Source organism: Colletes gigas, unplaced genomic scaffold, assembly GCF_013123115.1.
Source record: "Colletes gigas isolate AHSC1104 unplaced genomic scaffold, ASM1312311v1 Colletes_gigas_Sc00006, whole genome shotgun sequence".
In the NCBI taxonomy this organism is placed as follows: domain Eukaryota; kingdom Metazoa; phylum Arthropoda; class Insecta; order Hymenoptera; family Colletidae; genus Colletes; species Colletes gigas.
In genome coordinates this window covers 3261718-3275018 of record NW_025106635.1, presented here as the reverse complement: position 1 = coordinate 3275018, position 13301 = coordinate 3261718, and the positions used below count along the sequence as shown (strand labels likewise).

General features: G+C 39.8%; 1 protein-coding gene across 1 annotated transcript in view; it reads right to left on the bottom strand.

Annotated features, from left to right (window-relative positions):
- The window catches only part of LOC122395785 (ankyrin repeat domain-containing protein 6), a 98688-nt gene extending 85812 nt beyond the window's left edge, over positions 1 to 12876 (bottom strand). Inside the window, exons 1-3 of the mRNA XM_043393642.1 lie at positions 12800 to 12876; positions 5148 to 5253; positions 3309 to 3407 (exon numbers count right to left, since the gene is read on the bottom strand). Of these exons, the coding sequence (XP_043249577.1) occupies positions 3309 to 3407; positions 5148 to 5253; positions 12800 to 12876 (282 nt within the window). The remainder of the gene's footprint in view (positions 1 to 3308; positions 3408 to 5147; positions 5254 to 12799) is intronic.
- Between the last annotated feature and the right edge of the window lie 425 nt (positions 12877 to 13301).

Genomic DNA, 13301 nt, shown 5'->3' with positions numbered 1-13301 from the left:
GCAGAAACTTTTTTAGGTATGTAATGTCAAAGTAAATTGCAAATTAAACATAGAAGGAAGCATAAATTATAGTAATGAGTGTAGTCATTGGATAGAGGATGAAATGCCCTTTAAAATGAGCGTTTGTGGGAGTCGATAGCTTTATTAGTTCCGGAGATATAGCGATTTTAGTTTCAAGTCGATGCGGTGGCTAGTTTCGGAGATAGGGGTTTGTTTACATTTCGTTGCGCTCGCGCGAGTCCATTGATCTCGCGCGCGTGACAATAGTAAACAGTGCGTAGTAAATTCTTGGAAATACTACGCGAAACTGGGTCACGAGAGTCACGTACGCGGGGTAGGTCAGCACTACGCACGCGCGACAAAGAGGTCCGACTCCGCTAGACGAAGACAGAGACAGTCGAATTAGAAAAATTACCCCTTTACATAAATTACGATATCTCGAAAACGGAAAGTCGGATCGTCAAAAACCAAAAACCATTTTAAAGGGGAAGATTCGCCGCTTCTAACAGTTGTTCAATAATTAATAAAACGCTAGTAGTTTCGGAACTGCACGCGTCTAAAGTTTTAGTATTTTTAATACGCGTTAATAGGCTTCCGTAAGACGGAGAGTCGGACGTGGCGGAATTTTAAAAATTACGATTGTCTTTACACGATGATATCTCGAAAACGGAAAGTCGGATCGACAAAAACCAAGAGCCATTTTAAAGGGGAAGGTTCACCGCTTCTAACGATGGCTCAATTATTAATAAAGCCTTAGTAGTTTCGAAACTACACGCGTCTAAATTTCTTGTATTTTTAATACGCGAAACTGAAGATCGAAAAGTAAACTTGAGTGTTTCTTCGCAAATATAAATTAATTCATCAATAACTTATTATTTGTAACTTATTCGAAACGATAATTTGGGAACGCATAAAACGGGATATTCTCGTGGCCAACGAAACGTCCAGGAAAATATATTCCCCATCTTATTAATCGAGCACCGACCGCCCCCTTCCACCGAAGTAAACTGACATGACTATAAAGTAAAAATGTAAAAAGAAGTATACAATTTGTGTCACAATATGCGGCGAAGCAAGAAGATATTCACGGGAATTTAGTACGAATATTCCCCGGCCACCAGCCGCGTGTATACTGTTTCTAAATACAGGCACCTTGGTACCCCTCGCTGGCAAGATCTAGCCAAACGTGTTCTGCAGCCAGGGGGAAGAAGATTGGCCGTCAGTCACTGCACCAATGGATGCATTGTACCCACGCTCGGGTCTAGCCGGATCTCGATACGTGATAACGAAGATGATCCCGATTGCCTTTTCGACGTTTCGAATGAATCATTGTCTTCCCTCGTTACGATATCAGATATACGGCCAACAACATTCTTTCCTACCTCTCTAGGGAATTCAGCTTCTTACTACCGGGAACTCAATGGCGATTTTCTGTTCCCTCTATGCGTAATACGAACTACTACATAAACCACTGACCACTTAATCCTTTCGAGATTAACGGAACAATATGCATTTAATCTTGGTCGAAACGTTGTTCATCTTTCAACTGTTACAACTTTGAGAAAACTAGTTGCACAACTATCTTCCTGGAGTTATTTTGTAGGTTTCATATTTTTATAAAACAATTGATGGACTCAAGTCTATACATTTTTATTTTATTTTTGCAAACACACTTGGAAATGTTTTTACGAAAACTCGTGGAGTCCCTCGTATAATAAACTCGTATCCATATTTAAATTTTCACGCCAAAAACTAATAACATGACACACTATCCCATTAATCTCCGTTATACGCTGCACACCGTTTATCCGTCCTGTACCATCCCATTTGCTGTACGTTCAGTTTCAGTCATGGCTTTTTTAAATATCGACGTGCATCATGTTTGAAACCGGAATTTATTTTTACAATATCTTACTTCGAGTGTGCAGGTATACTTCAACCTCGATTATTATTTTTAATTTTTACAATCTGAGACCATGTAGATATTTGGACAATAATATTAGATCAGTGGTTTTGTTCGATACACTAAATCAGGCTTTATATGAAACAGCTTACAGTCTGATAGGTTTGGACTAGGATTTAAAACAGTCAAACGATAGGTTGGTAAATCCGGATAAAACAAGACCTAGCACCGGAGCAAACCAAGAATAGAACAAGACTTTTTTGTTGGTATAAAACCTCGTGTTGCTGGACCCGGTGTAAAACTGGTTTCAAACAATGTTATAAGAACTATTTCTTTGAACGAAGTAAGAAGTGACAGGAGGACAGGCGGAAGGAATGATAGATTATTTAACCTTCCAATCCTTCAACTTTCAAAATTTAAATTTAAATCACGACGATATTAGAATTTTCTAATCCGATTATTCGCAAGATTGATTCTTTTATCAGCGTATTTCGGACGCGGACGTCAAATAAAAGCGAAAAGTCCAGAGCACCCTTTCATTCGTCAACTGCGTAAACCCGTAATTACACAGTAATTATCCCTGCACCCCTCGTTAGCCTGTATATTCGTGTTGATATATCGCACAACCGACATGCAGAATAACCTACCAAGGCCCCGTGAATTATTAACCAATTTCGAATTGCTCGACGCTTCGGAATTTAATGTCCACACTTTTGGAATCGTTGATTATGGTCGAGGGTACGCGTTTCGTGTCTTAATTTTGGATTAAAGATCCTTGAAAAGTACTTTGTAAATATTTAGTTTGATTATTTCAAAAATTCCTGGCAATGTTCTATAATGATCTGAGCTCACCGTAGTGGGTTACGAACTCTTTCTATCGTGCTGGAATCTCTACAATTTGAAATGCAATTACAATCTCCCCCTGCAAATATTCGATGCTCGTTACGTCCTCGAAATAGGCAACTGATTTGATGCACGCTAAAACTCACCAAGTCATTACCTGGAAGTTACGTGCATGCATTGGTACATCTTTCAGCGTCGATTTTCTCGAAAACGACGGGTCGTTTCAAAGAATTTTACTCCTCGTTTTCATTCGGTAAAAATAACACGATTTTTAGAAAAATAAAAAATTGTTGGATCGTCCAGAAAACAGTAATCGATCAAATAGTAGAATGGATGATTATGCACGATACAAAGTCGATTGAATTCCGTTAATGAAGCGACCTATTTGGAACAGCAATTTTCAGTAATTGAATATATCTGTTCGTATAAATTGTGCTTTCTCTAATGATGCCGCGCAATCATATGAATGATATTTCAGCGAACTGTAATTTGTGACGCGGTCGTCTCACGCGAGAAATAATAAAACGAGAGAGGGAGAAGGAAGTCGGTGGATATAACTCACATTGTCTGCAGCGTTGACGTCGATTTCTCGAAGAAGCAAAGCCTCGCATACGTCCACATGGCCGCCCGCAGCTGCCAGTTGAAGAGGACTCTTCCCATTCTGCGAAATAATATACGTTATTAGCGTCTGCTCCCACACATACGTTTCAATTATATTCCGAGCTGCGCCTGGTAACAAATATTAAATATTAAATTCGAACGGTGTTCCCCAAACTGTTCTCTGAATTGGCTCCTCGTGATTCATCGCAGGGGTCAATTAGCGACGCAATTAATAGGTACCCGCATTTCAGTTTGTAACACGCGCATTCCTCGTGTCGAATTAGCTCGATGAAGCAGGGACGCAGCCTTAATTAGCCGAACAGGGGTTCAACCAACACGACACGATTATTCGTTCGAGTTTACCACGAGCCAATCCTTGAATTCTAATCCGTTCCAGTGTGTCTTTTCATTACTAATTTGAAGAACAAGTGCTACCGCTGCTTCGATAAAAATAATAAATATTAAACGTTCCATCTACGGAGAGTATTTTAGTAATCACGGTTGCAGAATTAAACGAGCAGGAGTAGTATTTTTTCACGACACGTTCCAGACGTAAATAGTATGTAATACAAACTTAACAAATCGCGTTATACATCATTTCGACACGCTCGCGACGTACGTGTACGCGAATTTCCTGCAGACGTGCGTCCGTTCCATCGAGTAATAGAGCAAACGAACGCAGGCGTGTTAATGAAGAAGTATACCTTATCCGCGTTCGTTAGATGCAGGAAGTGTAATATATCAATTGATAAATAGTTGTGCAGATAAATCAACTGGAAAAGACTTATAGATAACATAAATTTCGTTCCAACCAACATAACAATTCCACGGTGCCGACGTACGTTTGCTTCGAGCAGAAATGCTTAACCAACTTTCAACGGGCGTAAATAGATATTCCTTTAAACATATTACACCTGACTTCCAGGGTTTCCTTCGACGCAAACGAAACTGGAAAACCACTAGTTCAGTCTCTCTATTTATATTTCATCACCCTGTTATTTCTCAAGGAAGCTGATTAGATAACTTCAGATTAAAAGATGAATTTTTCTTGAAATAGTTTTAACCTTCTTGATAGAATTTATTATAATTTAGTTAAAGAAATTGATGGAAAGTCGAAGTTAATCTGTCCTGCTTCGTCGAATACGCTGGAAGGATTCTACAAATGCGATTCAATCAGGAAAAAGCTGTTACGCTTCCTTCGACCTCGAGATCGATCTCCATTATTACAATTATTCCATGCATTCGCTATCAATGTATCGCCGTAGCGTTTCTCGAGTTGGCGGCGCTCGCAATAAAACACTTGCGCTTCAACTTAGCCAGCGGTGAAGAAAAAGCTGTACGGCGATTAATTTCATCGGCGCAATTAAGGAAGAAGTAATTGTAATGAACGCATGGATAATCGGACGGGTTGCCTCGGGCCCGAACGAACCAACATTTTGACAAATGCCCACCGCACACGCTTATCTGCATTCCCACCGACGGCGACTGTCACAACGGAGATGCAAATACGTAACGTAATTAATATACAGCATTCCCGCGCCTCATTTCCGTTTAATAAGGTCCTCGTTCGATCAATCTACGACTTCATCGGCAATAATTAAAACTGGGACCAATAACAATCATTTCATTCCAAGCCTTTTACGTATCTCATTTTTCTCCTTTCGCTAACAAGACTTAAGACTTCAAATTTCGATTCGAAAAAGAGAAGTTTTCTCCAAGTTCAGGCGAAAATTTTAGAGCTATTAAATGTTGTCAATTTTATAAATTCATTGTGCGTATATTTGCGACGAAATGGACTCACCTCGTCAGGTAAAAGTTTAATATCTTCGTCGAGGAGACGAGCAACCCGGGCAACGTCGCCACGTGCGGCCGCCTCGCGCAACTTTTCTGCCATTCCAGCCACGCATCTGCAAAAGAAGAGGAAATGGACGATCATTAGCGGAATTCGCTTAAAACCCGCGCTTTTCATGCAATCCCGCTAGATTATTATGTCAGATATGCCGGCGTCGCGAGTTTCTTGCGTAAATATTGTTGAATTAAGCGAGCTCGCGATCATATTTGTCAACGTCACATTACAGCAGCGACCTGATACCCTTTTTTCGCGACGATGGGCAAAATCCCTGCCCAAATAAAAGACAAACAACTTGTTATACGTCGAATAAAAATTAGAATTTGAAATGTACAATGAAATGTTTTACAGTAAAGAAACAGAAACATAACTCTAATAATTAATAAATCTAATCTTCTAATAAAAAAAAATGTATCAATGAACGAAAATGTTTTACCTCGCTGTGGTTCGTGGACGATTCTCCGAAGCGCGACATCTTCGTTGGGTGTAAACCGAACGTCACCTCCGGCCAAATTAATATTACACGCGAAATCACATTCATAAACCGTCCCGGGCAGATCATCATTACAAGGGAGGAAAGGGCGTGACAACGAAGAAAAAGACGCGCATCCTCTATAGAAGAAACAATGATACATGGCGCCATTGTTTTCGGAGACAATGGACACGATGGGCTCGTGAACCGAAAAAAATGCTTGTCCGTGTGGATGATCCCTCCGGTTCTGAGTCACTCCCATCCTCGGGAGAATATTAAATGACCCACGAACCCATCCCAATTTCCCTCAACCGAGATTCATATGCGTACGAGACATTTAAATGCCCGGACGACACTAATTCCAAAATAAATACCTTTTTAATTCCCTTAAAAACACAATTTCGTTTATACAATATTCCTTTCAGGGGACAAATATAAATATCTGAGGTTGAAGGTGAAAAATTTTAGAACGAAAAGAAGCTGAGATAGCTAGAATTACAATATAAATGAAAATACCTTTTTAATTCCCTTAAAAACACAATTTTATTTATACAATATTCCTTTCAAGGGACAAATATAAATATCTGGGGTTGAAGGTGAAAAATTTTAGAACGAAAAGAAGCTGAGATAGCTAGAATTACAATATAAATGAAAATAGTACGCAACGAATCTACCGATAATGGAAGCATTTACCTAATATCGGTTAGCCTTTTAATTCTTCCAGGCTTTTAATAGCGCATTCTTCAAACATCTTCGCAGATAAATTTAATGAAAGACAATTCCCGAAGGTACCGATACATCTGCATAAGTAATGGTAGCGTAAGTAATGGGTTGTTCCTTATCGCGCGTGTTCTAATCAGCCTCCAATCAGTTCCACGGCCATTAAGCGGGAGCGACCCATTTCTAGGACACACTTCGCTGCGTTGCCGTTATCTCGTTAAAGGAAAAAATTCCGGAATATAAAATTAGCGTGCGGTTAATGCATTAAGTGCACGCACTCGCGATTCCCAAGGCACGTACGCGAACCATCGGTTTTACTTTAATAAGGGCATCCGCGGTGCTTGTCGAACGGCGTCTATTAAGTTCTCTGACTCTAAACCTCGACGTTCGTTAACAAGAACCGAGGAAAAACGATCGGAAGAAACGGGATCGAACGGGAACGATTGATACAACCGATCGCGAATCTCTTTTTCCCTTTTACTTTTCTCCCTGCAAACGATCCCATTCGCCGACCAGACATTTCATAATAACGATGATAACTTGTCATTTGGCATATTTATTAAACGAACCAAACCTTTCAATTTCACGACTGACAGAAAGCTAAATCTTTTTAATTTTATATTAAAGTTTTCTTATTTAATTGCACCCTTCGTGCTAACTTTCTGAGACTATCGTTCAAACGTATTTGTGTTTATGATCGATAAAAAGCGTACATCGTTATTCGATCAGGAAGCGGTCTACCACATCAGGACGGGTACAAGGCAGATTACTTAGTATTCTACTTGTGCAATTCGAACCGAAAGAACGATTATAGATCGCGCGGTTCATTACCGGAATAAATTGTATCCTCTGCGCTGTAAAACTATACGCGTGCTTTTTACGCCCTGGCAAAAGAATGCATCCCATCGAATGTGGAATGCAAACAAAAATTGCTGGAATAAGAACGTTTCCAGGAAGTGGATACACGAATTAGAAACGATTAGTATTGAATTCTGCCGATATATTATCAGTTTTATAGCGTTACAGCCAATAATTAATACGCAACAGCGTTGCGTTTGCGTTGCAAAGGGACAATGTCGGCGGCGACTTATAAATGTCATAGCAAATAAGAACTTCTATTCATATTTCTCCCGCATGAAAATTCTATGAGCAGATCGTTAGGGCTTTCGGTAAATTAAAACTCTAGCGAAATACCGTTACGCCGGTGCTTCGTTAAATGCGCTTGTTTGACTGTTCACTTAAGGACGCGCAACTCTTCAGGACTACGGACGAGGAATAATACGACTTCATAAAGAATACGAGAAATAACTGGTACTTGAAATAAACAGATAGTTGTACGAAATAACGGAAGCTTAGAGAGAACCTATCAAGATTGCAACAAAAACCAGGCGTGTGCTATCTTTAAGTTTTTACGAATTGCAGGATTAATTTTGTCATCGAGTTTCAATGGTGCAAGAAATTCTTTCCTCGGAATACTTGACAAGAAACCAGACAACGACTCGAATAATGACAAAACTTACATAAAGCAGAAACTACTCGTGTACCTATACTGCTTATTACAGAGAAAAAGGGTAAACGTCGACTAACGTGTTATTCGCTCGATTTTCTACTTATTCTTGCAGTTCTTGTCCTGGAACAATATTTCAGATACGTAAGAAAAATGCCCGGAGCACCGGCGTTTCTAATCACCAAGATCGGATGTAATAGACGACATCCTACCGACGTGGATGTCTGCGTTAAAATTACGCTATCTAAAATGTACGCGCGTCGATCGTTGCGAAATTTCTTCGCGTTCGCCGACTTGAGCACCACTGTACATTTTATTCCGGATTACGGTAAGTCCTCGACTTACGCGGTTAATTCGTTCCGGAGCTTTAGTTGTAAGTCAAGTGGTATAAATACAATGTATTGCAGGGGGGAAAAAGAATCGGTACGTGGACAGTGTCCAGCCATTTTTGCTCAAACCCAGGCCTTGATCTTTCTTTCTTACTATAATACATTAGGTCATATTTGGTATAATTCATTTTGATCGATGGACACTGTCTATTTTAAAATGGTAAAGTTTTGATTTTTATTAAGAAACAAACAGAATATTTATTTTACATATTTTTTCGAAAAGCAGGTGTTTAAGGTGATCGAGTCAGGTGGGACACTATTTATGCAAATCCGCGTATCTCGAGGACTCGCCGTGGTTCGCGTCGCGTTATTGGATTTTTCCCGGCGTCGTGATCTATTAATTTCTCAAGCATCGAGCGTCGTAAATTAAAATGATATGTCATGTAGACACACGTGTACAAGCGCACGCAGGTGCATCAACATAACGTGAAATTTTCAACGGTGGACGTTGATTAATGACGCACCGGCCTCCACTCAACAAGCAAAGCTCGCCAAGTGCGTATCTACTAGTCAAAAGGAATTTCACTCCGATCGGAAGGCCGTGGTGAAACGAAAGTAAATTAAAATCCGCGAATACTCGCGGCATTCGAGTACCCGCGGGTACACCCATCGAGCAATGTTTGTACGAGCACGCGCGATTATATTTTATCGGTCAATCGATGCTCATTAAGAGATATTTGAGAAATTGATATCGTAACGCGGGCACGACACACGCTCCTAACGAGAAATATAAGAGCACCGTAATATAATTAGACGCGTTGAATATTCATCGAAAATAAATCTTCATTAAGAAAGTGTGAACACCATTTTTAATTGCATATAAAACGCCCTTAACCTACCAAGGTCCTCGGTCCTTCGACTACGTCCAGTTATTTTTAAGCGAATTGATCAGGGTGTCTCGTACAAAAACTTGCTCGCTGTTTTGAAATATATCATGAATAAAAAAAAGAACGTTGCGCTAAGTGACATTCAGTTTTCAATTTTCAAAAAAGAAACCGACGATGGGGCTGAATTTATAGCTAAGCTGCGCGTGTCGAGCAGCTCCGATCTGAAATCGAACTAATAAAATTACTTCACACCAGAGCATCATAAATCATCACTGTCCAAATGTGTTTTTTGACATACAAATTGCTGGCTTATCTCTGCGTGAAGTATCTATTCGCTTCGAATGGATTTCAAGCATTCTCGCTTTGGACTGTGTAAATTATGTTCGTAAAAACAGCCATCTGGAGCTATCATGGTGTTCCAATAGTGTCTGTATAATTTACATATCCCTAATTATATTTCTCTGTATTAATCGAAATTCTTACTATCGGTTAATAAAAACGATCGAAAAGGTATATTCGCCGAATACTATTATTGGTATAATAATTATTTATACGTAGTAAATTATTAATTTCTGCGCATATTTTGATTAAACGTTGCATATATGTAGATCGAATAGTTTAGGCGATCAGCTCGGCCTGGGAGGATATCTTCTCGATCTCGCGGCGATTTAATTATCGCGTGTCCATCCCACGTCATCCTGATCAATAAAGATGGGAACGTCTTTCACCGAAGCAATCACCATGCTCAACAACGCAGTTTAATAACATAAAAACAAAAAGTCCGCGATTTAATACATGGCACGAGTCCCTGAACCCTACCAAAATACGTCGAAGATCGTTTTAAATTCATTATTTACCAGGCGTGCCGTATTTTCTTGCAAAATAATTCTGAAAATTATCCTCTACAACACCACAATGTTAAATACAATTAAATTACCTTACTTCCCCCAAGTTTATAACCTCGATACTTTATCTACGCTCCAAGCAAAGTTTCGGAGCAATTTAAATTACAGATTCTGAGAAGTAAATAACTGGTCTAAACTTTCCTTTATCTTTGACGTTATTTCCTAAAATAAGGTAACTTTATTTCACTCGATGAAATAATGAAATTTTAAGTAACATCGCGTTTAAAGCACTATAGGACGCCAAGAAGAGCGTTAAGTTTCACAGAGACGTTGAACGTCCGAAGACAGCTATCAGGGCTGAAGTATTCATCGAAAGATCGGATTGACGTTCGAGCAAAACTGGACTAGAGTCAACTCGAGCGATAACCGTGGTCTGTAACGCAGAGACGTCCTGCCGATCTCGCGATCCGATTATCCTATCGCTTCATCCTGATCGGAAAAGCGACGGGAATGTCGGGCAACAGCCGTGATCCTGAAGCGAACGACGCGCAGGAGCAGGGCAGCTCATCGTAAAGCAAGCTCGTAAAGCATCCTTTTTTCCAATTAAACGTCCAAGGGCATTAATTACCTTACATCTTGCGTTACCCGACCGCAGAAAATTCCCCTCCCCTTTTATCTGGTTTCTTTTTCAAACATGCGCTTTCTCGATCAAATCGAATGAAAATTAACAGAACCACGACGATGGTAACCGTCCCTCGATGGAAGTCGGGCAAAAAGAACGGTTTTGTAACGCTCCGTGGGTAAAATGGCGATCGAATTGCTCAGCGTCCGCGTAATTAGTCAGAGATATTGATTTCGATCGGATCGGTCCTCGTTTGTCAAGGATTCCTTCGATTGGACGGAAACTCGTTTTGTTCGAGTTAAATTGTCTCTTTATCGCCGGTATCGCTACAGTGAATGCGAAAATTAACGCTGGAAGAACTCCAATTACCCTTCGATTTTAATTTACATTCGCGGTGTGGTAAATTGCATGTCACGTTTTCCGCGTGAAAGATGTTGTTACAGGATAATTTTAAAGATAAAAGTATGAGGAGTTTAGTTGCAGTCGTTTCAAGGTGAATCGTTCGTTCTTTAATCGACTACTCCCGTAAACCAAATCTATTTCATTCGTAATTTTACTGTAAATGATCGTGAATTTTTTCCAACGAAGAAGTTAGGGAGAAAGAACAGGAAATATAATCGAAGCGCCGTGCAATCGGCTAAACATTCAATCAGAGTTCGTAAGACCGGAAAAGCGACGGTTTATTACCAATCGCGGCAAGAAGCCTTGAATCACGACCGCAAACGAACGTACAATGTACCCGTAATCAGAGGCAGTTGCTTGAGAGACAAGATCGTAAAGCATACTTTCATAGCTTGCTTGTCTTTGAGCAATAATTACACGGGGAAGTATCGTGGATATGCAGAAAATGATCGTCCCTGTACTCGCGTACCTTACAGCGTATGCTCCATCGATGAAAGTAATAGGGGATCTATTTTTAGGATAGAAGATTTGTACTGCACGTTGTGTGATGTATTGCATGTTATTTGCTGAACCAGCGGACGCATTAATCAATTTTAGATAGCACTATGGCGTAAACGACACCGGTATTTCCGAATGTAAGAACCAGATCGCGAACTAGAACAGAAACGATAATCTCGAGAATATTGTACATTACTATTTGTCTCGAATTTCAAAATAAAAATATACGTAAATATTTAAGAAGCAAATTTATTCTAAAAGCAGCATGAATCAGTGAACAATTTGAAACTATCCGAGGAACGCCTGATTAATCGTTAATTTAATCAACGATGGACGCACGAAAGTAACGATCAATTTAATCGTCGCGAGCGATTAATTCCAGTAATCGACTAACGTTAATCGTGATTAATTCTGACGACTACATTTTTAATCGTATCGCTTAATCGATTAATTACACCCGAATAATTAATCAAGCAATGCCAAACTCTGGCTTCGAATCACGCTGTACGGGGCAGAGAAGCTTCGCGTTCGAACGTAACAAATGATCGATTCTGTTTCATCCGAAGTAGAAAAGTGATTTGAGATCTTGTTGAGTACGTAGCATTAATTATTGGCAGCCCAATGCATTTGATTGCAAAATATTATTGCTGTGAAACACGAGAATGGAATTTATTCAAGCAGGATTTCTCCAGTTCAATAAACGAAAGTCAAGACGTTGTCGATCGAATCAAATTATTTATTATAAAACTCTGATCGAAAGTAGAGAATAAGGAAATAGGGAGGAAGGGCGTGTTTACGTTACAAGTTTTTCTTCTTGAACCATTCATTAAAATCAAATTACCGAAGAAACTCCGCCACTGTGTACGCCATTAATTAATTTGTTTAATACTCGATTTCTTATAATATAATACTATACACTGTTGATATCATCAGATAATTAATGGTTGGCGAAATAACGCATCCTAAGCAAGTTTTCTGCCTACAAAGTATCACGTTTACTCTTCAATTTCCCCTTTAGATCTTTTAATTATTCCCTGACAGGATAATTACAAGTACGTACTAAGCACGTAAAATAATTTTCACCTAGAAATTCTGTGCTCGTTTAATCCCCCTGTTCCGTAAGATTTCCATCACTTTTCCTTTCGAACCGTACACGAAAAGTACGAATGCAAAACGGATAAACTGGTGGAATGGATCCAGTCTGTTTCCTCTCGTCGTGTTATGCTTTCGAGCGGCGCGCGAACGTTTTCACCCGATACTATGCAGCTGATTTCTCTTCTATGATACCAGGCAAGTGGAACTCATAATTACAGTGAACTTACATCACGTACGCACGAGAAATCCCTCCCTTCGAGTGCCCGTACATATCCAACAGAACTTCGGCCCTCGTTCGAGGCATCTCTCTGACCCTGTTTCCACCGTAACACGCGTATCGAGGATCGTTCGTTATTCGTATGCCCGTGCTGTAATTAAACACTACCGCCGAATCTGGAATACGAAATGAAATAATGCGTATTTCTGTTGCTCGTAAAACGGCACCCACCGCCGCCACGATAAATTTCAATCGTGCAAACAACCGTGGCAAATTAGGATTTAAATAATGCTACCTCTTGCCAACGACCATAATTAAATGCCCGTCCGCATCGAAGACAAATAAAGCAAGTACGCGCGTAACGCGCTGCCTTTCAAGCAACGAACAAAGCAGCTAATATTCGAAAATGCAATTAACAGATTATCGTGGGAAGTTAACAACAAAGGTTAATTATCGTTACAATAACTGATCCCTCGAACGAAAAAAAGGAGATCGTAACGGTTGATAAACGT